At 40.9% G+C, this 27,257-nt stretch overlaps 1 protein-coding gene across 12 annotated transcripts in view; it reads right to left on the bottom strand.

The window, feature by feature from the left end:
* DNAH11 (dynein axonemal heavy chain 11) overlaps positions 1 to 27,257 on the bottom strand; it is a 296,073-nt gene that overhangs the window by 101,202 nt on the left and 167,614 nt on the right. For 11 of the 12 annotated variants that reach the window (XM_030550733.1, XM_030550734.1, XM_030550737.1 and 8 more), the window contains 5 exons: positions 26,328 to 26,451; positions 24,566 to 24,708; positions 17,886 to 18,047; positions 8,263 to 8,496; positions 6,371 to 6,517 (listed from right to left, as the gene is read on the bottom strand). In XM_030550733.1, coding sequence (XP_030406593.1) covers positions 6,371 to 6,517; positions 8,263 to 8,496; positions 17,886 to 18,047; positions 24,566 to 24,708; positions 26,328 to 26,451 — 810 coding nt within the window. The remainder of the gene's footprint in view (positions 1 to 6,370; positions 6,518 to 8,262; positions 8,497 to 17,885; positions 18,048 to 24,565; positions 24,709 to 26,327; positions 26,452 to 27,257) is intronic. The other variant, XM_030550735.1, reaches the window with a different exon arrangement.

The raw sequence follows: 27,257 nt of genomic DNA, 5'->3' as shown, positions 1-27,257 counted from the left end.
GCTGCTGCAGCAGTAGGGATCCTGCCTCTGCACGTTTGGTCGAGGAACAGGAAGCTCAGTCTCTAAGGGCAGGCCCACACTACAGTCGGGATCAATGCGCTGAGATCGAGCCACTAGCAGTCGATTTAGCAGGTCTAATAAAGACCCACCAAATCAACTGCAGATCACTCTGTCGTCCACTCCTGTACTCTACTCCCAAGAAGAGTATGGTAAGTCGACGGGAGATTTTCTCCCACTGACAACCCGTGGTATCTCAATGTAAGGTATGTTGACTCCAGCTACGTAGTGTACGTTGACTTACTGTGGTAGTGTAGACATAGCCTAACTCTCTGCAGGGGCTACTTCTCCTCTGAACAGGGAGTGGGTGGCTCATTCTCCAGGGTCTCCCCGTGCTCCTAATGCTGCTCTTTCCTGGCTCAGTAGAGGAGCAAACTGCTTGGCTCCCTGCAGTGACTGAACCTCATGGTGGAGGAACAAGTTGCCCAGTCTCTGCCTGACTTCCTGCTTTTGCTGCTACCTGCAGGGGGAAGGTGTTTACCACAGCCCCCATTCTTCCCATCCCCAACCTTCACCATCTGGGAAATACCTGTAGGCTTCTCTCCCAGAAGTCTCCGTGTAGCTGGGCAGCACAGCTTCTCTCTTTCTAGCTGTAGGGTTGTCCCATTTTATATTTTAACTACTATATAGGTGAGACTTGTTCTGACATTTACTGATGGTCTCCGCTGCCATTCACATATCCAGGGATTCTAAGGAGAGCCCATGAGTAACCTGACACAGTGCAATGGGCTCCCCTAGTATTAGCACTGGTTTAAATTCAGGTGTGAATTTAAACAGATATGGTTAAATCAATACAGATTCCTTGTGGGCACTCTTATTTTGGTTTAAGAGATTTTTATATCAGTTTGTCTGAAGTCTATTAGGAAAGGCTTAACATAAACCAAATTAAGCCACTCCTAAAACTGAAATAAGAGCCTTCACACATCCTTGTGCAATGGCTGAACTATATCAGTTTAAAAACCGATTTGGGTTATATCAGTGCAAATTTATCATATAGACAAGCCCTTAGTACAGGATTTCTGTATCATTTACACTTGCATATTTGGGAGGTTACTGTACTTATGGTTTTAAGGATATGCTGCCTGGGGCTGAAGTCAGTTGTATTTAGTTTGGTCTTTATCCTTGTATCTCACAACTCATGTGAAATAGCTTCTCACGCACACATTTCCTGTTAGGTCTTGCTTGAATAAAGCCTAATTACAGAGAAAGAAAAGTATTACAGTGATTGGGATATTAATATTTGGATAGATGCTACACTGCATTGGCAGTAAAAAAAAGTCTCCCCAAGAACTTTTACTATGAATAGGTAAAGTCCTACTTACAGTAGTTATTTGTACAATAATCTGGGCTGGCAGTTGTGTGTGTGTGTGTGTGTGTGTGTGTGTGTGTGTGTGTGTGTGTGTGTGTGTGTGTGTGTGTAGAATACATAGATACACATACAAAACAAGAAAACAACAAACTAGGAATAAACTCAGATTAGGGGACACATTGCTAAATCAGGAAACTCAATCCCTCCTGCCTTTCCCCACCTCGAAAACAACATGAGTTCAGGATTGAGTTGGCGGGAGTTACAGGTTGAATTTCCCAGCATTCGTCAGTTTGCATCACAGACATAGCATACTTTAAAATTAAGTACTGTGTATAGTTTTCAGCTCTTCCTTTGTTCACACTTTCTCTCCATGTGCTGCACGCCTGCTAGCCTAAGCTACTGATACTACTATATATGGGGAGAAATACAAATTCTGTATTAGACAAGCTGCACTAATATGGGAAGATACAAGTCAGCAGTTCAGCCCGACAGCTGTGGCGAGACAAGGTGGGTAAGGTAATATCTTTTATTGGACCGACTTCTGTTCGTGAGAGAGAGAAGCTTTTGAGATGCACCAAGCTCTTCAATAAATTGGTCTAATAAATGATATTACTCCACCCACTTAGTCTTTCTAATATCCTGGGACCAACATGACCACAACAACGCTGCATACAACATATGTAGCACCATTTAAAAATGGTAAGAACGTGTACCTACTGAAATCTCCTGCATCATAAACAGTACCATGCAGTGGTTTGAATACGATGCAGTACCTTCCATTAAACAGAACAGACAATTAAAATATCACACAAAGCTGATTCTTTAGTTTTATTTCCATTTTCTGATTTCCCTCATTTTCTCTTCTTTGTTCTTGTTTATTGTGCTACTACTCTTTGCTTCTTGGTGGCTGGAGGCAGCAAAGAAGCTATACGTATTGATTTTAAGAAAAAAAGTAAGGGAATGGGAGACAGAAAGGTGATTTCAATCAGTCCATTCCTCCAAGTGGAGGTAGACTTAATACTGATCTCCAACATTTTGGTGGTCCAGTTCAGGGCAGAAGTGCCTATAGACAAGACCTCCTGAGCAATATCTGAATTTCTGGGAGAGCTGGAAATAAAACATACAATCACACGTAAGTTCAGTTGGACTACTGAACATGATGATCCAAGTGCAGCACACAAACAAAAAGCATTGTTTTAGTTGGGGAGGGGGGAGCCAGAGTGGTTCCAGCCTCACTCCCCATGCTTACCCAATGTAATTCCAGCATCCACAATACCTATACAACTCTGTACTAGTGTGACAGTGTTGTTTTCTTCTCTGAAGGGGGCAGGTTCCTTATTAGAAAGCAAGACATATCATGATGCATTTATAGCTGTACAGCTACTCTGATGTGATAGAGTGATTGCAGCTGCCAAAGAGTAGCTGCAGCGCTGCTGCCACTGTTTACAAGCTCAAAAGAAGTGACACAATTAAGCAGACTCTCTTGACTCCTGTACAAACTCCAGCTTACATCATGGGTCTGGTCCCATCCAGACTCATCCTTCCTCTCTGACTGATTCTGATGTGATGCGATCACCCCATCCCTCCCCAGTCCTCTAAACACAGGGCATCTCTAAAGGCAGCATGCATCTAGTAAATGCTTTAAAAACTTACAAAATCCCTACACCATTAGCTTCCTGTGATATTCTGTACCAGTAGCACCCTGGAGCCCCCATATTCACCATGGTGATATGTTTATGATATGTTTTGTACAAAATATACCTTCTGAGGTATCGTTTTAGAAGTCTTGATCTGTTAAACATTAATATCCCATTGGATTGTATGTACCGTCACTGTATGTGAAGTTAGGAAGTATTGTTACTGAAATATGTTGCAAGGTTGGGAACACCCAAAACCAGCCTTTCAGTTACAACAAAGGAGTGGCCACCAGTAGTGTTAATAGCTCATCAACACTCATAAAGAAAAGAATCCACTGTCCCAGAGACTCATTAGAGAAGTCACGTATGAAATGGAGACTGCTTGACCAATGGGGAGTGCCTGATCCCATCATAACAGCAAGGATCTTTCCAGCAAACAAGAAGAAAATTTAAAAAAAAAAAAAAAAAAAAAAAAAAAAGAGGGGAAGTGACATCATCCCTTGGCCTCTCTTCACTGCTCCTCATGTCAACACCTGGAAACTCATCGGGAAGGCAAAGGCTTTGAACTGGGGAAATTTGGTCCCAGGCTAGAAAGAGAATCCAGTCTGTATATAGAGGAACTGTGACCTGGTTGTATCATCTGTCAGAGCTGTTTGATTCAAGACTTGCTTAGTTATCTTAATCCTAAATGTTGAGTTTATTAACTACAGAAAGATAGATTTTAAGGATTATAAGTGGTAGGCATAAAGGGTCAGAGATAAACTAATTTTGATGTTTTATCCTTACCAGTGAGTTGTCTAAAGTGCTTGGGAAACCTGCTAAGGTTACAAAGGCTGGTGCATGTCCACTTTTCCACAAAGGAGTGGCAAACTAGGTAATGAACTTGCACTGGCGAGGGTTCTGACCCAGTGTAAGATGGTACAGTTCTGAGGTGCCAGGATGGAGAGCTGGAGGGAATTGGCTGGAGCCTCCCTATTGATAGTTTATGAGTGGCTGAGAGATCATTTATGTATCACAAGTGTGTCCCTGCCTGTGGATGTCTGTGCCCACGTCCAGACTAACCCGCGGCATCGGCGGGTTAAAATCGATTGCTCGGGGATCGATATATTGCGTCTAGTCTGGACGCGATGTATCGATCCCCGAGCGCGCTTACATCGATTCCAGAACTCCATCAACCTGAACGGAGTTCCGGAATCGACACGGAGAGCCGCGGACATCGATGCCGCGCCGTCCAGACTGGTGAGTACCTCGATTTTAGAAATTCGACTTCAGCTACGTTATTCACGTAGCTGAAGTTGCGTATCTAAAATCGATATTAATACCCTAGTCTGGACGTGGCCTGTGCAAGTTCAGTGCCTATTAGATGTTTGTAGCTTGACATCAGCATCAAAATGTGAGGGATACCTCAGGTTGGTGGGTTTGGAGAGGCTCAGTGGTTCCACAGGCCAGGCTGCACACTGGGGACCCTGTAAGACTTCTGCACTCTAAAGGTTTATTTTAATTACTTTAGTTTAAAGTGTGACCAACTGCCAACATTCCATGGTTTGAGAAATATTTATAAACTGCTTGTATTCTCATTTGCTTATCACTTTTTATAAAAAATTACAGGTGCAGATTAATCTTTATAAACCATTTGCAGCTTTTTAAAATATCTTGAGATTAGTGTAACACACACACAGATATTTTCATCTCAATTAAAACATTTTAGAAGAGCACTAAGACAACTAAAGGAAATGTGGTAATTGTTATAGGCATGAGGCTATGCCTCGAGCCTGAAAAAAATGGCCTGGGGCGTGATTATCCCACGATAATCACACTAAGTGTTGTACCTAATTGCTTAATGAAGTAATTTGAATTGTGGTAAGGACATTCCTCAATTCTAAATCTATCGGAAACATGCAGAACAGATGCAATAAAAAGTCCACTGAAAGGTGGTTGAAAAAATTGGGAGCTTTTCCTGAGCAATCCAATCTGTGCAAGTTTAATAATACTATTTTGATTTTAACATTTATGTCAAATCTTTTAAATTCTTGTATAAAATTTGATTTGCAAATGTTAAAGTCCATAATCAGCATACGCTGGAGAGATACAAAAAGGGTCTGATAACAATTTCTATTTGTATCAGTGGCAAAACAAAAAAACACCATCTTTAAACGAAAGCAGAATGAGGCTCAAAAATTTGCATTAAAAAAAATAAAGTACACCTAATAGTAACTCTTGTATCATAGAATCATAGTTCTTGCTACATAGACGTGTTACATCAGTTTTCACAGCAAAATGCCAAGCTTGCAGAAGTCCATTAGGGTAGGAGGACTTAAACAGATCAGTGGCTACTATAGCATAAAGATATATTCACTGTATTTTTAGTGCAAAAATAGGATGCTTCATTTAGTGGTTTAAACGTTTTGATTCAGGATAAAATCCTGAATTTGAGTGTAGTTTCTCTATCTTTTTAATAATAAAATTGATAGATAATTCTATATGCTGAGCAAAGCAGAGAAAAATAATGCAGATTCTGAACTGCTTACACATAGGGCTAGCCCCATGCAGTGTCCCCATTTCCAAAAGGGAAAACGGGACACTGCATGGGGCTAGCCCGAGCGCCCCCAACCCTGGTGCATGAGGCTGGCATGAGCTGCTTGCCCAACACCTCCCCCCCATCTGGGGCTGGTGTCGCCGCTGCTCACTCAAGCCCTGCCTGCCCCCCATCCGAGCCCTGCACGGGGCTGGCATCGCTGCTCACACTTTTTTGAAAAGGTGGGCATTTTCCCCATTTGCTCGTGCAAATTTGATCAGTTGGCAAGAGTAAACAGGACAAATGCCCACTTTTCCCCAAAAAGTCAGGATGGCTCGGAGAGGACTTAAAAAAAAAAAAAAAAAAGAAAGAGACTGTCCTGGCCAAAACAGGACATATGGTCACCCTACTTATACATCCCATAGAAGGATTTTAGGATTCAAAATTTGGAAATAAATGTAAGGCAATGGAATGGACTTTGATATCAATTGAGTTGTTCAATTTAACTAAAACCACAAAGCCTTTAGAAACCTAAAGGTCTCAGAGAAGACTGACCATTACTGTATAACAAATAGGCCTGATTCTGAAGATCCATTTCCATTATATGCTTGAATGAACTCAGTATTTATTATTCTTTCATATCATTAAAAGAGTTAAAAGGTTGAGAAAATGCATAATGTAAAGAAAGGTCAAATGATAATCATCGTCTGAAATGCAGTTACATGTACAAGTATAATAATTCCTTAGACTTCATGCTCCCTAGAGAGAAAGTTGTTCAAAACTGTTCACCTACAAAGGTTTATTTTGTGTTAAATACAGCTCAACAACCCTAAATGGTGGAATTAGACTGACCTTTCGCTCCTCTGCATCAGCAGTGGCTCTTTCCTGGCTCACTTTCTCAGCCTGGAGCCCTATCTTAGTAATCAAAGCTTCAGCATCTTGATTTCTCAGTTGTAGTTCTGCCTCTTGAGAGGCTAGTTTGGATTTCAGGTCTTCTACCTACAGCGCAACAGAGAAGAAATGTTTTGGAGTAGTCATTAATCAGGCACACTTCTTGAACATGTACATTTCCTGAAGGGAGATATAACTTGTACTTGAACTTTGTTTTCCATTCCATTTCAAAGCAGAATAGTATCCATCCCTTATTTTTCATCTTTACTTGTTATGATTTGTTTCCATGTTACAGCCCCATTTCTGTGGCTCAGGGGAGAAGTTTGTTGCTTTCTAAATGAACTAACAAATTATACAAAACAATCAAACCACACCCACCAAAACCTCAACAGCTCCTCTGATGTGCCCAAACTGTGATCTGTAAGCAGCTCAACAAGGTTCTGCGAGCCCTGACATAGATGTATAAACAGCAGCAACAGGACATGTTGGAAAATGCTCATTAATCACTCTGAAGAGCCTTTCACAGATAATTTTAATGGAGATTTGCCGAACGGTTTCCATTAAAAAAAATCAGGTTTTGTTTAACAAAGGCTACCTGTTTGTTGAAAGAGCAATTTATTGCTTGACATGCTAGTCACCCACATAAAAATATCCAACAACAGTATTTTTCCATGCATAATGGAAGGGCTTTGAATATATTTTATTCTTTGGTTTTTCTTACTCATTCAAGCATTTTATCTGGTTGTTGGCCATGATCTGATTCTGTATCAAATCAGAAGAGATTCACTATAACCTGATATGGACAGGTGCCAAGTCAGTACTAGCAGCTTTAAACCTCAAAGCCAGCAGAATGTCTGAGGGCTCTTCTGTTTGTTTGCTGGAAAACGTTAAGGTGAAATTCTGAAGCCCAACAAAAAACCTATGACACAACCTCTCCCCAGCTTTGCCTCTGTTAGAACCCTGGGAATCTTCCCACTTAACCCTCTTGATGCATTGTTTCATGAGCACCATGTGGTATCCTAAAGCTGACTGTTAATACAGAACTAAAAGTCTTCAATGTTAGTTGTTTATTCCTACTGCCCAAGCTGAGGGAATATGAAAAAAGTGAAGTCTGTCCTCCCAGTTCTCATGCACTAGCACAAAGTTGCAGTGCTGTGCAAACACTGCAACTGAATGTTTAAATGTTCTATATTGATCGATAAACACAGAGACTTTGTAGTTTTAGCAAACAAATTGCCAGTCATTAGCATGTTTCTGAGGCTGGGAGGGGAAAAGAGGATCCAAAGAGCTTTCCCACTCCTGGTATCCCTGTGCAGAGATGAGTCAGTTTGGTGGGGAGCACAGGCACTGCTTACAGCTAGCTAGCATTAGCCTCCTAAAAAGAGATGGGAAGAAGTGATGGCTTCACCCCTCTAATCCTCCCTTCCCCATCAGCCAGCCAGCTACCATAGACAGGAGCATATCTGTACCTTCTCCCAGGGTGGCCCTGCTACTACTGTAGTATGCGCTCTGAGCCTCTTAAAAATTTTTCTGGAGCCCTTCTCACCCCTCCAGGGTAAGCTCTGACTTTGAGCCACAATCTAGCTCAAATGTTAAGATAGTAACCCATTTCTTTGACAGATATCTACAGGTACCTGGAATTTGCAAGGCAATACATAAGATAACATCCAGTTTCAAAGCCCTAGTACAGCACTGAACCAGCAGTGCCAGAACTCAGCAGCCTACCAAAAAGGTGCAGAGACATTTCAATACAAGATTACCGAATTTTGCCAGGGTCAAATTGAAAAAAATATGCATTCCTTAGAGGAGAGAGAATGACAAGAGTAGGTCTTTCCTCACATGTGGTAATTTACCTGCGAAGCTGTTGTTTTTAACTTCTGAATGCCATTCACCAGATGTTCCATGCGCTTGGACATCTCCTTGTATTTCTTCTCCAGCAGGATCTTATAAAGTGAGATTTGTGCCAGGAAACTTTTTGGAGTGGTGTAATTGTACCGCCTCTCATTCTGATAATATTTTGCACTCATCTCATTGACACTGGTGTGAGCATAGGCCATAAAAAGGCAAATGGAATCCTGAACATGTGGCTGAAAACATCAAAGGAACAGAAACAAATTTAAATGCCAGGGCAAAGGAATATTTCAAAGATTAAATACAGTTATATACCTCAGGAAAAGTTACACATCCAAGGAAGGATAGCCAGCAATAATAATTTTCAAACTCTATTTCAAAAGCATAACACTTTCAGTACACTAAACAAAGAATTCAAATAATCAAACTGTCTCCCTAGCTTCTTACAATTTAGAATAATTCTCTCTCAGTACTCACAAGACTTTCACTGCAACAGCAGTTGAGTACTATGTATAATTTCACCGTCCCTTCCCCCCGAGGCCCTGCCCTACTCTACTCCTGCTCCGTGAGCCCTTGGCTCACGCCACTCTTTCTCCCCAAGGCCCCACCCCATGCCACCTCTTCTCCTCCAAGACCCCATCTCCCACTCACTCCTCTCCACCTCTTCTGCCATTGCTCACCCTTACAGCTGGTAAAAAGTGATGGGGCCATGGCCTCCCGGGCTCCCCATTCTGGCATCCCTGATTTGAGTTATTTTTAAAAAACACCAACAGAAGGCTAAAAACGGTAAAATCTATAATTAATCACCATTGTACTATTAAGTGTAGAGTTAATGTGCTAGGAATTTGAAATTTCACTTCTAGAACTCTTGATTGAAAAATCATTTTCAGGTCAAATAAAAAGTGTGCACAATGGTCTTGCTCTGGTTCCATTGATCCCCACAGAATCCCACATATATCATAATCCCCAATCCAGTTCCTACTTGAAGTCAATAGGTGATACCATCATTGACTTCAAAAGAACAGGATTGGGCCCCAATCTAATGCCATTTGAAGTCAAAGGGAGTCTTTCTATTGACTTCAATGAGTATTGGGTCAGGCATTTAATCCATTACTTAGTGTATGCCAGGAGTTCTCAAACTTCATTGCACCGCGACCCCCTTTGGGCAATAAAAATTACTAGGCAACCGGAGGGGGGGGGGGGGAGACTGACGCCTGACCCAGCCTGAGCCCCCAGTGAGTGAGAGGGGGGGAAAAAGCCCAAGCCCAAGGACTTCAGCCCTAGGCAGGGGGCCTGTAACCTGAGTCCTGATGCCCAGGGCTGAAGCCCTCAGTCTTTGGTCCCAGGCCCAAGCAAGTCTAATCTAGCCCTGGCAACCCCATTAAAATGGGGTTGTGACACACTTTGCGGTCCCAACCCACCATTTGAGAGCCGCTGATGTATGTATATTGTACTCCAATGGAGCATTTCTTCATAACTTCTTTCCTATAGCTTTTATTTGACAATCCTACTTTATGATCCTTTAGAATATATACCTCTTCCAATATACTACATGATAATCAAAGCAGGCAAAGCATATTTAAAGCTCTTGAAAGAGATAATATTTACTAACGTAGTCCCATGCCAAGCACAAAATATCGACAAAAGTGAAACTCTGTCTTCATCCACTCGGCTTGAGTTAAGTGAGGAGGACAGGAAGGGACAGGACAATGAGCGTTCCAAGTGCATGTCTTTAAATTATTTTTATTCCAAAAATTCCCAACAGATAAAATATGTTACCCTAGGGCTTTGATCTGGAGCATTATTCACTGGATAAAGCTTGGAATGAAAAGCTCATTTTCAATGAGAAATGTTTTGGGCTTTTAAAAAAAAAATACAAATCTAAGAATATTAGAGTCACTAGCATGTATGCATATATATTCTGTAGAACTTTGAGCTTGGGAAAGTAAGTCTTGGGTTAAACTTTATTTTTCCATTTTGTCCTCTATGACTTCTAATGTACTTAACTTTATAATCTGTGGAGTCACATCTCCCTCATTTTAATGATTATTTATTGCATTCTGTACAAGACGAACCCAGTTCAATTAATCAAGGGAAGCCTAAAAATCAATTAATATGAATTAAATGAGCTACACCAACTCTTAGGAAAGTCACACATAATTTACCAAAGCATTGTCAATAATGCTTAGAGATCTTTTGGAAAATTGCTCATAAGTGGTTGCTGATGCAGTTAAACGTTTCAAACCTATATCATTAATATTACAATCAGGTTGGTGTAGACAGACTTACAATTTTTCTCAGTGAGAAGCCTCATTACATTTTGTGGCTTTAAAAGCTAGCTTAAACAAAACACAAACAGTTTCACCTGTGATTGCGATAACAGAAATCTGAAGCAGGAACCAAATACAGAATGACTGCATATATGGAAAGTTTAAATATATTGTCTTTAAAACAATAAATAAGAGTCTCCACACATCCTTTGTCGGAGCAAAGGTAGCATAACCAAACTAATATAAAATAAAATACAGAAATCTGTTTCTTAAATCAAGGAAATGAACAAAGATATTTTATGCACATTTGATCACAAGCAGAAATCTGTTCCAGTCTTTTACTTTTAAATGTCTATTATACACACAAACATTGCAGTACAGATATCCATCCTAGCCAAGGGCAACCCTCTTACAGAGTAACTGGCCCCTACCCAATCATGATGCTTATGAGAGGTCTCTACTCAGCAGTCCTGAAAAGCACCCTTTAACAACATTTTCATTTGTAAATCAGTGAGGGAAGAAGTGGGTTCCGGTAGAGCTGCAAGTGGCCTGAGACAACTTGTCTCAATGGGGCAAAATAACTATTGTTATGAAGCTTAACAAAATGGCACAGCATGGGAGATATGCCGAGCCAGAGAGCAGCTGGTTGTAATTCACACTGTTTTTCAGAAAACTCTAATCGTTCCCGAACAGACCTCTTTGATGATTGGTCTTCCCTGCATTTTCAATTTGTCACTTTCTCTTATGATAAGGTCAGCAGTGACAGCACTTCCTGACATTAACAGCTGTGGCTTTTAAAAGGGTCATTGTGGAACTACTAATTGCAGTAATTTCATTAGCATAAATTATTTATTCTGCCATTCCTTTATCTCTCTTTTTTTAATGCTACATTGCATTTTTCACTATAAACCCATTCAGAGATGTAGGCAAAGAAAATTATTATTGCTAGTTTGGCCTTCTTTATGTAAAAACTAGTTGATACTTTCAATTATTTTTTTAACTGCTGATCACTAGGAAGTATAACATAGCAACAAGCCAATAACCAAGATTACCAAGTTCTGAATCAGGGATATTCAATATTCCTAATGAGAACTGGGAGAAAGGGGAGTTTGTATTTTGTTATGAACTGGATACAAAGGCAAAGTCTTTTTTTTACTTCCGATGCACCAAGGAAATCACTTTATTTTAGATCTTGGCATACTGGCTTTTGTGCATACAAGAGCTCAGACAATCCTGTATCCGCTCTGGGTCACTACTGGAGTTAAGAAGACTTTTGTCTGGATAAGGAAGGCTATTTATTGCTTTTCTAAACTAGCCATTACTAAACCAGCTATTCTACCTTCTGACTACAGATCTCATCTTTCGCCAACAAGTTCTGTTAGCCGAAAATGCACTAAGCAATAGCAGAAATGACTGATGCTACTGAACCTCTTGACTGTGTAATTTAGGCAGTTATCAAAACAGGGAGGGAAACCTACCCATTGTTAGTATTGGGAGCCAGGAAGGAAAGATATTTCAAGCTGTCATTATGTCATATTATGTTGGATTTCACTATATCTTATTCAAGATATAGCACCTCTGGGGTAGAATGACAAATTTTCTTAAACAAAGTGCACAGTTTAGTACCAAGCCTCCAAAACTACAGTGCAAGATAGCACAGCAGAAGAACTTCAAAGGAGTGGGAAGGGTTTTTTTGTTTGTTTGAGGAAAACGAGGTTAATTGTGGATCCCCTTATTTTATGTTTCCAGTTGATATATGAAAATACAGTGAGTTGTGGGATGTGGAGATTACATGGCATACTAAGATTAGACAGACCGGGCTAATACCTCAGAAAACACACTTTGTTTATTTCATTAAAACATTATTTCAGCCCCTATCAAAGTTTCGTAACGGAGTGTTAACCTTATACACCCCATATATGGTATTTAAATCTCAGCATCTCTACTTAGGGTTCTCTCTTTTTGTCAGGCTGCATGTTAATCAGTTTGAGTTTTTGTTGCAAAATATTTTAAAAACCCACCGGAACCAACTTGACTTCTACTCTGACGCTGTCCATTTCCTCCCCAGTCTCTCTCAACTTTAAGCGCCTTTTCTCTTCCTCGCTACACCACGCTATAGCCAGTACCCTTCCCTTCACCCTTCCAGTGAGTTTCCTACACCTGGAGAGGATGCTGTTGAGTAAGGCAAGTCACTTGCTTTTCTCAGAGGCACACTTTGTTAATAGATTCATAGTTTAAGGCCAGAGGGATCACTAGATCAACTACTCTGAGTTCCTGTATAATCGCAGGCCATTAAGCTTCACCCAGATACCCATCATTGAGCCCATTAACTTGTTTAGGCTTTAGTCAAACATATCTTTCAGAAAGACACCCAGTTTTGATTTGAAGACATCCACTAAATTCCCCTGGTAGTTTTTTCCAATGGTTAATCACCTTCACTGTCAAAAACATGTGCCTTATTTACAATGTAAATGTTTCTCCTTCAGCTTCCAGCCACTGGATTATTGTTATGCCTTTCTCCACTTGATTAAAGAGCCCTACAGTACCAGTATTTTCTCAATCAGAATAATTATAACACTGTAAATCAAGATGCCTCTCAATCTTCTTTAAGATAAACAAAACAGATTGAGCTCCTTAAGTCTCTCACTTTAAGGCATTTTCTCCAGCCCTGGAATCCTTTTTGCGGCTCTTTTCTGCACCCTCTCCAGTTTTTCAACATCCTTTTAAAAACGTGATTGGAATTGTATGAAGTATTCCACTATTAATCTCAACAGTGCCATATGCAGAGGCAAACACTCGCCACCCTCCCCACACACACACACACTCTTGCTCTCTACTCCCCTGTTTATACATCCAAAGATCACATTAGCCCCTTTTGCCATAGCATCCCACTGGGAGCTCATGTTCAGTTTCTCTTCTATTATGATCCCTAGACCATTTTCATAGTTACAGCTTTCCATAATAAAGGCCCTCATTCTGTAGATATGGCCCGCAGTCCTTGTTCCTAGGTTATAACTTTGTATTTGATTGTATTAAAGGTTTTATTTGTATGGGCTCAGTTTACCAAACGATCTAGATTGCTCTGCATGACTGCCCTATTCTCATCATTATTTACCACTCCACTGATCTTCATCTATTTTATTTTGTGTCTTTTCTGGGTATTTCTAGCCCTTCCACAGGAAGTAAGACGAGGAAGAACTGAGTGTGGGTCTGGTGAAATCCTGCTGATAGGATCAGTCAAATAGCTGAGTTTTTTAAACACACAATTCAAAAATAAAGCAAAAAGGAGTTTACTGAAAATCGACGTGGCTTTTACAGAAGAGCGATTGTAAGTCCTCTGTTAGTCCAAATGAAGTTCTTTGATTACACTTTCAGTCCCACTGAACATGGTGATTTGTAATAACCATTGTCTAGTTGCATCCAGAGATTCTAGTAACCAATGAGAATGAAGCTTTGGGATGTTGCCAGTACGTCCCCCCACCCAGTCCCAAAATGCAGTGTGAGACTTCTTAAACAATAGGTGTAAAATCCTGGCCCAGTTTGCCTTTGGTTTCAAACTCCTATGTGCTCCAGTGGGGCTAGGATTTCACTCTAGAGGTGGGGAGAAAGCTTGTTTTCTCTCTTAACCTGTAGATGCTGCCTAAATGCTGAACCCTAAACCGCCCCAAAATCCAGTTACTCTCCATCAGCCTGAATTTCTTGTTTCATTTCACCACAAGAGAGCTGGCATTAAACTCGGAGGTTTATTTTTAAAGGGGTCACTTAGCTGTACTATTTTATTTGTAGCGATTTTTTTCTTTAAAAGCACAGTTTCAAAACCTGCCTCAAACTAAAACCTCTTGTAATTACTGCAGTTTTCTTAAAACACAGGTTTGGGACAATTAAAAGTTGAGTGTAGGTTATACCAATAACCAAGTGCTTAACTGTAGATCTGGCATTCATCCTCCCAAGTTACTGGATGGCATGATCATAATACATGCCAACAGTATGGACAAAGGTGAGCTGTGGCTAACAAGCCTCCTCTGATAAGAGGCAATAAAGGGACATCTAAACATCTAAAATGAAGCAAATTGAACTACCCATGAAACACAGCAGCACTACAAACGAAAAAAAGGAAGAACCCACCCACTTAAATCCCTTTCAGTTGACAGAGGCAGCCAGATACCAGCTAAGATTCTCTCTGTTCTTCAGGGTGATCCCCTCCCACCCTGCTTCCCTAATATACCTCTGCCACTCTCCCGGCCCATGCTTCGCTCCACAATACTGTCTGATCTTTCCCTCTTCACAATACTTTCCACTCCTCCTCAGCTGCGCTCTTTGCTACTCACCTCGCCTTGTCCTTTCTGATTCATTTCTGCTTCTCTTCTGTCTCCCTTAGTTATGTTTTTTTCCACAAAGACAGCTGTTATAGCTGCTCTGTCCTTCTGTTCCAGGTCCGCCCTGCCCCTTCCACTCCCAACCCCCCTTGCTGTTTTTTTTATACTTTGTTTTACCATGTTAGGCTTTTAATTGGCTTTACATACCCACTGACATTATCTGCACTGTCTCAGCCATCAAATGCTACTCTGAGAGGAGAGCGTGCGGAGACAGAGTCCTAAAATAAATGTCTGATGATGATAAAACGTCAAATTATTTTGTCTCTTGGGTCAATTGCCATTTATTTCATTATTAGGCTGAACAGGAAAAATATTTCTTAGGGGCAGTTATCCACTCATTTGTGCCTGTGTACAGAAGAGAATCACATATGCACATACATATTTCCTCCTGTTAATGAATTATTTCCAGATATCCAAAGCAGGTACTTTGCACCATGTAAAAACACTATTCTTAACAAAGGGTCCATTAATATTAACCGCCTAAATTGCGATGACATGTTGTGTTCTTAATGGAGTGGATTAAAATTTATTAAGGAAGTGATCAAATTTGTATTCATTCAAATCAAAATAAATGTGTTTAACCTTTAGACAAAAGAAAGTGCACCATAAACATGCTCTCTCTTCTGCACATTATCCTCATTTCTCCTTTAAACTAAACAGGAACATGGAAGTTGATAAAACAGCAAAAAAAAATAAATATTTAGGTGCCCTAACACCAAAATCTCTTTAAGTACCTTACAAGGCAAGGTTAGGCTGTTTATATCAAAAACAGTAAGGATTTCTAAGTCTCTCTCTCTTACTCTTAGAATCCTATAGGAGGCATCAGTATACCATTGTAGAGTGAGCTACAGCAAACACTGATGTGAGACACTGAGATAAGAAGTGAAGCAAGTCTCTCCACAACCAGTAGATGTCACTGGTCACTTTTCATATCACAACTTGTCTGGCACTGATCACTGTCAATGGCACAGGAGGTAAAGGATGCAAAACATCTCTGCTACCAGGATGTAAAGATCATCAAAGAGGCCCCTCCATCCCATCTTTACTTTATTCTTTATTGATTCTGTATTTTTTCCTTGTGAACGGAGTACAAATGCTGCAAATGTGGCAGTCTCCTTCACATTAAAATTTTATTCCCTATTCAGGCTTTTCAACTAATAACTAAAAAGTCTAATAACTAATAACACAGAAATCAGATGTTTATCAGTAACAGAAAATATATTAATCCAGCACAAAATTTATTGTTTGTTTCTTTTCCCCAAGTTCCAGTCCTTATTACATCTAACTGGTGGCATCAAGTTCTGCAAGCTCTTTTCTAAGAGGTATCTTGCTATTGCCACTGCCAGACCTTCAGTTGCCATCCCCACAACATTCAGTTGCCTGGAAACTCTCCCTATGGGGTTCTCCTTAATGCCAGGGGATAGTTGACTTGAAATGCTAGGCTCTTCATCTGCACTCTTGAAATCCTGTGCTTCTGATCTCTACAAATCCCTTACCTCACTCGATGGTCCGAAAACAGATGTATGATCCTCTGAAAGTCAGAATTGCTACACACCAGTTGCCACTGAACCAAAACCAACAATTTCCCTACATCTTTCTTGCTTATAAATGAAACCGTGTATTAGCACCCTCTCTGCATTACATTTCTACACACATTAGATTCTAACTTTTAAAAATAGATACATGTGAGGGACTAATGCACCAACTTTTCACATCTGGACATCAGAGTTCAAATTGGCAGTAGTGAAAATAGTTGTCTGCATCACAAAACCACTGCACAAGCTGGTATCATACCCAGTCTCTGTCCAAAGGAAATTGAATACCAGAATAGTAAGGCATCTATTAAAAGTTAGAATCCAGCCACCATTGCATATAGAAGGTGGCACACCAGCCTCTGCTAAGAGTCCCTCTCCTTCACAGCCACCATATTCACTTACACACTACTTTAGAAAAACAACTCAGAACCTGCCATTGAGAAAAGGGAGAGGATCTACGGTCTTCCCAAAATCCTAGGATGCAAAATTTACAGAGGAATATTTTCAGAGCTATTGAAAGAGGTTAAACATCTTTTCTGGCTTAATGTGAACTATCTAGTAGCAAGCACTGTAATATCAGGAACTGGATTATCTACTCTGTCACATCAATTTCTGCCATCAGCATCGGTAATGATGCCAGCTGCCTGATCAGTTATATACCCTTACATCCCTATCAGGCTGAAAGAGGGACACCCTTGACAGAAGGAAGTCAATGTCCTTTAAAAATCTTTTAATGAATAGCTTTCTTCTTTCTTCATACTGCCACAAGACAATATGGGACTAAAAACACAATTGGAAAAATGCTGCCAGGCTGTTTAAAAGCCTCACTGCCCATCACAGGAGCAACGTTTGGGTTTTTTTTACACACTGAAAGCCGAAAAGGAAACATATTGTCACGTGATTTTTTTGGGGTGGGTCAAGTTTCAGACTCCAGTGTAAGGGGAGGAAATAACTCAGTCCCCAGATTTTAAACTGCTGGCTGCATTGTGCGTGCAGCTGCTGGGAAGATTTCAACCTGTCCAGAACTTCAGTGAATGGAAAACATGTAGCTGTGCTGAGGTAACATCTGGGTTGTTGACTGCAAATGTTTGCTCCTCATCTATTACTATGCTAGTGAACACCTCAAATTATACTGACAAGGTTAAATCTATCCCGTGGTCTGGGGCATTCTCATGTCTGTGGGATTTCTAAAAGCCCAACATCCACGGAAATTTTGGGGAAAATAAGCCACGCACTCTCAGCACTGTTTCCCTCTCCCTCCCCCTCCCATGACCCCATGTCATAGAAATGAAGTCAGTAGCTGGGGTAAGCTTTATAATCTTAAAAGACAATGAATATGCAAAAGGAATAAAAAAAGAAATGTTTTTTCCAGCACATTCAATTATTGATCTTTCAAGGATCTGTGTTGCTTTCTCGTCTGATTGACGAGCTTGAAACTCAGTACCTCAATCACCTCTGTCTCCTCAATGAACCTCCTGCTGACGGAGTGCAGGGCCTCCTGCGGCCACTCATGAAACCAGTCAATAGCTGTGCAGTTAACTATGGCTGGGAACTTCCGAGATCTAACTCTCAGCGTGGAACCAACTGGAGAGAAACACAAAATGATCTGCAGAGATGAGGAGGGAAAAGAGAGCAAAGAATTACAAGGCACGTTGAGGTGATTAAAGAAAGGAATGTAGTGAACCATGGCATTGAGCCATTGCAAGTGAGTTCACAGCTGAAATTCCAATCAGCCTAGCAGCTAATGAACTTAGGCAAACTACAATTTTACCTGATGCAAATAAGTTTTACTCACTATATTGTATGTTATACAAACAATGCCTGCCTCTTTCTCCTTCCTCCCCAAGCTAGTAGCAGTTACTTAGCCTGATGTATATTAAAATCAGTAATGTGACCGTAAAATTTTGTCAGCACAGAGACAGCTAGAGTTCACTGAGTCAGATAGCCAATCTAACAGTCTAGGTAGGTTAAAGTAATATCTAATACTGGTTCAATATCTCCCTGCAAGCTCAAAAGGCTTCTGAAAAAAGAAAAGGGCTCATAGTTTGTACATGCATTTCCAAAGAGTATTCTTTCTGGAAAGCAGAATTTCAAATCAGGGCTAAAATACCTAAGTAAAAAATAATAATAAAATAATAAAAATAAATTAAAGATAAAAAATTAAAATAAATAAAATATGAAATAAAATATGAAATAAATAATAATAATTAATACTGTGATGACACTGATTTGTTGATATCAGTGTCTTGCAAAAGCTACTCCAGGGAAGCTGGTGAAGGAGATAGTTACTGTACTTAACATCTTTTTAGGGCGTTATGTTTGATTTAAGATAATTAACTGAATGTCAAGCATTAGATTGTCAAAAGTGGAAAGGAGTGTTTTTTTGCCCATTTCTACTCTCCTAGGATGAGATGCATTGTTTCTCTTATTATATAGGAATATTTCAAATCATGTGGTATCAATATCTGTTTGAGTAAGTATCTTAATACTATTAATGCCAGTGGAAAAATACCCAAATAGCACTTTCACTAAAACTGTATAACATCCAGAACTGATTATAATCATTCCTAATAACTGCAGAAGCCAGGACAGAGACTGGTGGAGCACTTTAGATAAATGATAGGTTTATTCTGCCTCTTCAGTCATCTGTCACTGCCGTTATTATGTATTCAAAGAAAATTGTCAAGAAGCAAAGTGAGGTCAGCTGAAAAGGAAGAAAAGCAGAAAGATAAAGGAAGGTGGGTTGTGTGGGGAGGAACAGAGGGGTGAAATAAGAGAAGTCAAGAAAGGATGAAAAACAGAGGGGATTGGTCAGGAACAACATTTGGCAGAGAGGGACCCTTGGGAGAGGAGGGGAAAGAAAGACTAGTTGGGATGAGTGGCTGCACTATAAAAAAATACCAAAGGCTAGCTACTGCAGAACAGTTTTCTAAAAATTCTTCCATGTGGGAGTAATGTCCATACGGACAATTTGTTGCAATCAATCTGTACTTATGGGCAAAGGTGAATAAATTCCAACAGTAATCACCTCACCTTGGGAAATCTACCATTCAAATAATGAAGATTATACTCAGACTGTAAAATCTTTGGGGCAAGGACTGTCTTTTTCTTATACCTGTTTGCCAGGCCTCATACAAGGAGATCCTCATCACTGACTGGCACCTCCAGAGCCTGTTGCAACACGACCTCCATGTGGCTTTTGTCACTTTGCTGTTGGTCTGTTCTAGCTTTGAAGGGCTTGAAATCAGTACATGGTCATGGGAATTTCCCTGTACGCTTCCACCCCTTTTTACCAATGGGATAAGGAAATTGTTGTTGAATTCACAATTACTGGTGTAGGGGCAAAGCGGTGCTTCCTCCGGCTGGTGCTGGCTCCAGAAGCAGGGCTGTGTGATCATTGACAGCTTCACACGACTGCTGGCACTGTTCTCAGAGGGAAATGCTACTGGCCAGAGATTGGCATAAAGAGCACAATTTCAACAGTCCTTTTGGAAATCATTATGTAGATGCGGGGAGAGGGAGGAGAGAGTGAAAGACTGGCAGTGAGGGAGGAGAAGAAAGTGATGGGAGAGGAGGAAAAGGAGATGTCGTAAGGAAGACGGATAACTGTCAACACGAAAATACCAGCTGAGCTAGTAAGAGGGCAACTGGAGCTGTTACTGGGGAAAATCCTACATATAAAAACAAAATTAAGGCCCCAAATCCATGCATTTGGGATCATGGTCTCAGTTTTTCACTGCACCCCTCACCATTTTTTATTCCATTTACCCCTCCCCACTTTTTTTTTTTTAACTCCTAATTAATTGTGCTCACATGTAGCAATTCAATTTCCATCATGCTTTGCACAATGCTTCACTTCCCTTTAGCTATGATCTCAGTGTGTTTATATTTCTTTGTGTGGCATGGGGGGGGAAATGTCTATTTCATGTTATAATGGAGATTTGATTTGCTGTAGTCACTCTGTTTTCCCTAGTTGATCTAATTTATATACAGACAGAGGGAACACCCCCTCATATTTACCTCAAATTCCACTACCCATAACTCACTTGTACATTTATCCTGGATAGCACTTGAGAATGTGTCAGTAATAATAAGCTTTGAACCAGAGTCGAGTGAACAAAAATAGGATATGAGATTGTTAGAGAATCTCAAAAGCCTGGATGATTATCCGAGCTTTTTCATGCCCCTCCTCCTCTGTGATCTTCAAAGAGGTTCCCCCTCCTCCATACAGCCCTCCTTCTTCTCTGCAACCACTCGGTTCAACTGTAACACCAAGTTGTAATTATTACACCTTTGCACGTGTTCCCTTTCTATCTTGCAGTTTCATGAAGCTGTTACTTCTTTCCCACCTAACTAAGGGTATGTCTACACTAAAAATATAAGTCAACTTATGTTAGGTCAACTTACAGCTACTGCAGTAATTACTGCAGTGGTTCATGTCCACACTGCCCTTCTTCTGTCAGTTGTGTGCATCCTCACCAGGAGAACTTCCACCTACTGAAGGGGGGGAAATGTTGGGGGCTGAGAGCCCCCCATCTCCTGTCTCCTCACCAGGTTGCCACAGGGCTCCAGGCTCCCCATTCCCCGCTGAGACTTTGGCTGCACCAAGTCTCCCGGCTTTCCGCTCCCTGCTGGGAGCCCATAGGAGCAGCAGCTTGCTCCCCGCAGGCAGCATATCGGCCACCAGGGCAGCTTTCGGCTCCCCGGTCCATGTCAGGCTGCTGGGACTCTCGGGCTCCCTGTTGAGTGGCTGCACGTTCCCAGTGGGAAGCAGGGAGCTTCAATGCAGCTGGACTCCCAGCAGGGAATGGGGAGCCAGGAGTCTGGGCAACAGCCTGGCTGGGACTGGGGAGCCAGGTAGGTGCAGCCCTGCTCCAGGCGGGAAGCCGGGAGCCTCGGGGCAGCCTAGCAGGAGCAAGTCTGTAGTGTGTACACTGACATAATTAGGTCAATATAAGCTGCCTTATGTCAACCTAATGCTGTAGTGTAGACCAAGCCTGTGTTCCTCACATTCAAGCAGATTTCATACCCAGCTTTCTGAGTACCTTTGATGCAAGGACAATCAAAATCCAAAGTCTTGCACACACTGCTAAGCAAGGAGCAACTCAGAATTTAACAGTTTCTCAGTCTTCCATTCCAATCAGTAGTTTTTTTCCTTTTTAAAATGTTAGGCACAATACTTTTATAGTATAATAATTACTTTTGATGACCTATTTAATTAAACCTGTGGAATTATTATTAATATTGCACTTTTGGGGTGCAGATGCTTTTCTACGTAAGCTTACTTGATTTTTCCACTCAAAATAACTCACGAGTATCTACAAGGTACTGTATTTTTTTATGCTTTCTTTTAACTCTCTCTTAGCCTATAAAATTGTAGATTTAGTGAATTATCTACGCATCCCACCTGCTTTTCAGTCCTCACACACAGAACTTCTTGAGATTTTAAAATTTACATTCTAGTAATGTGTTCTTGCATTTGCTCTGATGTAGCCAACAAACTGCCACCAGTGCTTATTTTGGTGACCAGTAGGCAAGGGCCCCAGAATTCAAAAGCATTTCAGAGCTAATTTCTACAGCAAATGATGAAGATAACTAAGGAGACAGGATGTGGGAAAAGTGAGGAATGAACAGTCATGGAAGAGAGGAGGGGAACTGGCTGAAACAACAGTAACATTAGCAAAAGTTGTTAGGATTTATACCAACATAAGCAAAACTGATGTCAGCCCCACACTTTAATAGCAGAGTTGTTTTGAAGCTCCAAACGGAACAATGTTGTCATTCTTATCCTGGCATTTTGCTTTTTTACTTTTACCTTACAGGTTTGATATTTAAGCAAATATTTTCAATGGGCTGTCTCAGCCTTTCCACAGCTTTCATACATTTCTTTTTTTCTTTCTATCCTTCTATAAAACCTTCTTTGTCTATGCCCCAAATGACTGCCTTTTGCACTTCTAATGCTGTGGTTCAAATAGGTACACTGTGTGCTTTGACTCCTTGAATTTGGACTAGAGCTGAACAAATAATGGATTTTCAGTTCTGGGACCAAACTGAAAAATACAGGGAAAAAATCCTGTTCAATTTGAACTAAACCAATTTTTTAGAAACTTTTTTGATGAATTGAAAACTAGAAAAAATTGTTTTGAATCAACCAGAACATTTTGAGTCATCCCAAAACAATTTTTTCTGGTTTTTTTAATTCTTTTTAGCCAGTTTCGAGTGGTTTTTCTTTTTTTAACTGGCCGTATTTAAAATTGAAATGCCATTTTGAATCAAAGTGGGAACAAAATGTTTAGACTAATTTCAATATTTTTCCAGTCAAACAATTCAACAAATTTAGGTAAATACAACTAATAGTTTCAGACCCCAGAAAACGCACATTTTCGTGTTTTGTCCAAAAAAAAAAAATTGTCCAGAGTTAATCTGAAGTCCAGATACTTCCCCCAGACCTAACTAGGGTACAAGATGAGCAGTGATCACAAAGGAAACAGGGTCTTAATATATAGTGTTAATTTTAGTAAAATGCTGAACAGTAAAGAGATGTTTTTACCTTCATTAAGCTTGAGGTTCAGGAATTGATTGAAATACTTAATATATTCCTTTTTATATCTTATTAGTCTGTGTTTACACTGAAAATCTCAGGAAAGGAGGTAGGGAGGAGGAGGGTCACCCAGCTATAACCATAAGTACATACAGATATCTGCCAGCGTGTTAACTCATGAATTTTATATCTCCTACGGAACAACAACATCTCTACTTCGCAGTCTGTGCCAAGTGAATAGATACCCCCTGTTGCTGTCTGCAGAAATGGTAATTTGCACAGTGGGAGACCTGCAAAATGGTGGCAAGGTAAGAGGCATTTTGAAAGCAGGTTTTTTAAAAGGCCTTTTAAAAATAATGAAATCATAGGAGCAATCAGAGGGATACAAAGGGAAGAGAAGGGAAAGGGAGGGAAGGGAGAAGAAAAAAATTGAGGAGGAGATATACAAGAATTCACAGCTTTTTTCCTCCCTTCTTAAAAAAAATTGCCTATGAATTTGATGTTCATGAGACTGAGAGACAAACAACACTAACTACAGCTAGATATAAAGTGGGCAGCTACTTTCCCCATTCAGCTCTGATGCACTTCAACCCTGATGATCAAAAGCAGCAGAGAATGCAATTCATACCAAACCCTCCCTATGCCTCTAGAGTCCAGTATCCAATGTTCACCACAATCCTGGGTTAAAGAAGAAGCCAACAGTGGAGGACAGAAGTGATTGCAACACAAGAGGACTGCAGAAGACATAAAGTAGCGGAGAGTAAGTGGATGTGAAAAGAGGTGAAAATTCGTTAGAGATCAGCTTAACCCCAGCAGCACAAGGATTTTTATCCATTTCAAAGCTTTTTTTTTTAATGGTTATAATACAGGATATTCTTTTTATCTGTATAGAGGAGATGTAAAATTGAGGTGTGTGTGACCTTAAAGCCTTCAAAGACCCCCATGACACTTTTCACAAGAGCAGAGTGGTTGGCTTCCGTTTTCCAGTGTCCAACATGAATAATTATGTTTTGCCTAGATAACATTTCCCCGACAGGAAAATAGGATATGGCATTCTTCTTCACATCCTGCCCTAAACTGCTTTGTAGCACTGCTCTGTTAAACAGCTCCAACATTTTACTTATAAAAACAACTGCATTATGATAGGGAGTGAAGGGGACTCAAGTGAAATTGTAATCACTAGTGCAAATGCTTATGCAGACATGATTTACACCAGTGCAGCTAACCAGGGGTTAGAGCCTAAGTGTTGATAAGGCCTGTATCTAAATACACTCACATATAATGTTACACCCCAGTCCAGAAATCCTTACTCAGGTAAAACTCCCAATAACTTCAAGACAGATTTAGGGAAGAATTAGGCTTATAGTTTGTAACCCATTTGTACATTACTTTGAGATCTTTCTGCATGAAAGCCACTATATAGATGTAAGCTCACTGTGAAAGGCATTACCCATGTGGAAATATATATCTTTACGTGTAGCATCCTGGATTCTAAACACACACTATAGCATATTCAAATAATTCAATTTTCCATAACCAGCTGCTGGTTTCACAAAGTTTCTTTCACATGTGATTTTCCTTACTTTTAGTTGTAGTCGCATTCTGTCCAAAAAGAATCTCCAACAATTTTCTCTGGTGTCAATCAGACCCAGGCTTCGGACTTCATTCCTAATTCCTGTAATAATGCCATCCATATCTTCATTGCTGAATAGATCTGGAACTGCTCCTACATAACAGCATAAGGGGGGGGGGGGAGGGAAGAAATCATAAAAGTCCCAAAAAACAAGAATCCAAACTATTAATTAAACTATGTTTTATATGGTCTACCAGCAGGGATCATCTTTTTATCCTGTCTGTACAGACCGTAGCACAATGGGATACAGGTCCGTGATTGGGGCTCCTATGTGCTATGGGAATAAACAACAGCTAGTGCTACTCATACATTTTTATCCAGAGAGAGAATTTTCTTTCAAGTGAAAAAAAAATCTGTGTTTTACTTCTATGAACCATGAAGCACATTCATACTGTCCTCTAAAACAGTACTTCTCAAATTTTTCCAAACAGTGACCCCATGTTAAAAGTGAAAAGAGTTTCAGGACTCCCCTCTTAAGAAATGAGATGCTGGTCATAACCTGCCTGTAGTGGGTAGCTGCCCACTCCCTAAGAAGTTAGGGCTGCAGCAGGCCAGTGGGCCTGCACAGATGGACAGATAATAGGAGGTAGCCAATCAGGGCCCAGATTGGAGGTAGCCGATCAGGGCCAGGCTCAGCCCTATAAAACGGCTGCTCAGGGAGATGAGAGTCAGTCTGTCCCAGGCCTTTGAGAGGTGAAGTCTGTCTCCAGAGCGGGGAGACTAGCACCAGAGACAGCGCAGCGCAGTGCTGGGCAGGCCCGGGGGAGCAGAAGAGAACCCCAGCCTGGTGTCTGCTAGGCTGCAGGCCCTGAGGGGAAGGGCCTAGCTGGTGCAAGGGGCTGAAGGGGAAGCGGCCCAGGGACGTGGACAGATAGAGGGAGATAAGGGCAAGATGGCTGCCACTGGAGGGTCCCTGGATTGGGACCCAGAGTAGTGGGCGGGCCTGGATCTCCCCCCCTTCCCTTACAGCCGGCCAATGGGAGCAGCCGTGTAAAGCTGCACCAACCCCCGGCCAAGAGGGGTGTGACTTTGGGGGTGCAGTTGGCCCACACTGGCTGAGGTGTAGAGACACAGCTGCTTGACACTCCCCCTCCGCCCCCCGGAAGAAAGTGAGGATGGACTAAGGGGCACTGCCAAAGGGCAGTGATCCAGAAGAGGACACCACCAAGCGGGGAGCAACACAGGTTCAGACATGCCAACTGAGGGCGAGATGATGGACGGGACAACACCAGGAGGGGGCGCTCCACTGGACTGAGCTAATTCCCAGAGTCACCAGCATGAGGTGCTGTGGTGGTGAGTTGCAACCTTGTCACACTGCCCTTGTCCTGTTTGTGATCTCCAAATTCAGAATCCATACCCTAAAATATTAACAGAGCCCAATGCTCCTCTCTCTCACTGGTATAATCAGAATAAATGTCATTAAATCAATGGAATTACACCAGTGTAAAATGGCATAAGCGACGAAGAGAATCAGGTGCACGAAGTCTACCATCTATGAATTAGATGACCTTGTTATTAGCCTTCTCAAGGGGGCACTGATTCCTTAAGGAAATTAGGTATAATACTCAAGTTAGCTGGGTTTAAATGGCATCTTCTAAAGGATTCTCCCTGCAAACATCTCAAAGACAAATAATCTCTCTCTAAAGTTCACTGAAACCACAGATCATTTGTCTTTGAGGAAGATCTTTCAAGAAATGTGTTGTTCTAATCACCTGATGCCAACAAGTCATTAATCAGCACAAGAAAGCGTTCGTCTGCAACATGAGCATCTGTCAGCAAAAACACAGTGGGCATGCTCTTGGCTCCAGTCTTGATATACAAATTGGCAAGATCTACCTGTAAAGAAAAGAGGCAATCATTCATGTTTTGTTAAAGTGTTGATACAGGGGGAAAAAAATTACATGAAATGCATGTAATTGACAGCAATGCCCTCTTGCCTTTACAATTTATTTACAGCTTTTTAGCTTGCCACATTGCATTCAAAAGGGAAAAAAGCAGGTTACCTCCCGTTTTAGACATCTGATGACAAAAATGGTGGCTTTGACAGGACCAAGTGGAGATGATGAAAACAGGCTGCTAATCAATAAGAATTACCTCCTAATATAGTGAAAACTGATATTGTAACACCTCTGCCAAGTAACTCCCTCTCAAGAACAATTTTAATTATGCTGCTAATGTCTGGGCATTACACAGAAAAGCCAGCTTAGTCTTTTTGATTGGTTTTCTTATTGTATCTGTTGTATGCAGAATGCAAAGGGTTTTTTTGTTTTGTTTTACTAGGAACAGCATTGAAGAATTTCACTAAAAGAGGAATGGTATGTGATTATTGTTTGTATTGCGACAGCACCTAGGAGCCCCAGTTATGGATCTGGATCACATTGGCCTAAGCATTGTACAAATGCAGAATAAATAATTTAGAAAAAGATAAGACATTACTGCATCTGGATTTGATTTCTTTTGTGATATAGATTATATACAATGCCAGTTTATATGCTCAGCCAGCCACGTGGTCCAGTGCTAGGGAGATCCTCTGGCTCTGACAGATGTCAGCAGGTTCCTCCCTCATTTCCTCTTCTCAATAGTTTGGGGCAAAAATTCATCTCCTGCTACATCTTAGGCTATGTCTACACTGCCACACAGCC

The sequence above is a fragment of the Gopherus evgoodei genome, chromosome 2, assembly GCF_007399415.2.
Source record: "Gopherus evgoodei ecotype Sinaloan lineage chromosome 2, rGopEvg1_v1.p, whole genome shotgun sequence".
NCBI lineage: Eukaryota > Metazoa > Chordata > Testudines > Testudinidae > Gopherus > Gopherus evgoodei.
The sequence above is the reverse complement of the archived record's forward strand: the minus strand, read 5'-3'. Positions and strand labels throughout refer to the sequence as shown.